This window comes from Penaeus monodon, chromosome 22 (genome assembly GCF_015228065.2).
Source record: "Penaeus monodon isolate SGIC_2016 chromosome 22, NSTDA_Pmon_1, whole genome shotgun sequence".
Lineage (NCBI taxonomy): Eukaryota > Metazoa > Arthropoda > Malacostraca > Decapoda > Penaeidae > Penaeus > Penaeus monodon.
Genome location: NC_051407.1, coordinates 1,555,910 through 1,556,990, shown reverse-complemented (window position 1 = coordinate 1,556,990; position 1,081 = coordinate 1,555,910). Strand labels below are relative to the sequence as shown.

Sequence of the window (1,081 nt, the reverse complement as noted above, 5' to 3'; positions counted from 1 at the left end):
ATCGTATGTTTTTTTAAATTTCTTAGAATACGTGTAATGTATAGTTTTCCTGTCATATAATCTTGTAACAGTATAAAAATGTATAAATTCATTGCTTTATCCACTTATCCCTGTATTATCTTCCTTGCCAGTTCTTGTTTGCATTTCGTGTTAATTTTATAAGTTAAATTCATATTTGATCTGTGTTAATTCCAAGTGGTAATATTCACGCGTTAATATCATGTGTCAATTTCATATTTCATATTTAGACTCTTAATGATAATTCTTCGCGTTGATTTTTACGTGTTAATTTCCTGTGTTAATTCCACATGTTAAATTTCATGTGTTAATCTATTTTTTAATCCCCAGTGTTAACCCCACGTGGTTGATATCCTGTGTTGATTTCGTATTTAATCTCCTAACGTTAATTTTAACATGTTAATTTCGTGTGCAATCTCCAGTGTTAAATTCCACGTGTTAATTTCCTTTGTTACTTTCCTGTGTTAATTTCTCATGTTAATTCCCTATCTGTGTTAATTTCAAGTATTCATTTCCTATGTTAATTTCAAGTGCTAATTCCACGTGTTAATTTCCTGAATTAATTCCACGTGTTAATTTTCATGTTAATTTCCACGTGTTAATTTCCTGTGTTAATCTCCACGTGTTAATTTCCTGAATTAATTTCCTGTATTAATTTCCACATGTTAATCTCCACATGTTAATCCCCCCCCCCTCCTCTTCAGTTCGACGCCGACTTCGTTTCCCGAGTCGAGAGGTCGTTACGCGTGCGTCGAGCAGTCAACGGCTCCCACGACCACCATCACGACCCGGACGACAAGTCTTGCATGATTCTGGGGGTCAAGTACAACCTTGGAGAGGTCATAGGTCAGTTTTTTTTTTCCCCATTATTAATGATATTTATACATATTCATAAAATGAGCACCCTTTTCCATCTCTCAAGTAAAGAGGAAGGTGTTATTCATCTTCATAAGAGTCTTGCGAAATAATATATACTTAGAGATACAGAAAAGTTCTTTGAAGAATATAAAATGGCATAGATGAAAGATAACTAATAAAAATTTCCGATAATATCAGACGCACA

The 1,081-nt window shown here is 33.8% G+C and overlaps 1 protein-coding gene across 1 annotated transcript in view; it reads left to right on the top strand.

Annotated features, from left to right (window-relative positions):
- LOC119586814 overlaps positions 1-1,081 on the top strand; it is a 65,518-nt gene that overhangs the window by 63,349 nt on the left and 1,088 nt on the right. The window contains exon 7 of the mRNA XM_037935540.1: positions 723-864. Coding sequence (XP_037791468.1) covers positions 723-864 — 142 coding nt within the window. The remainder of the gene's footprint in view (positions 1-722; positions 865-1,081) is intronic.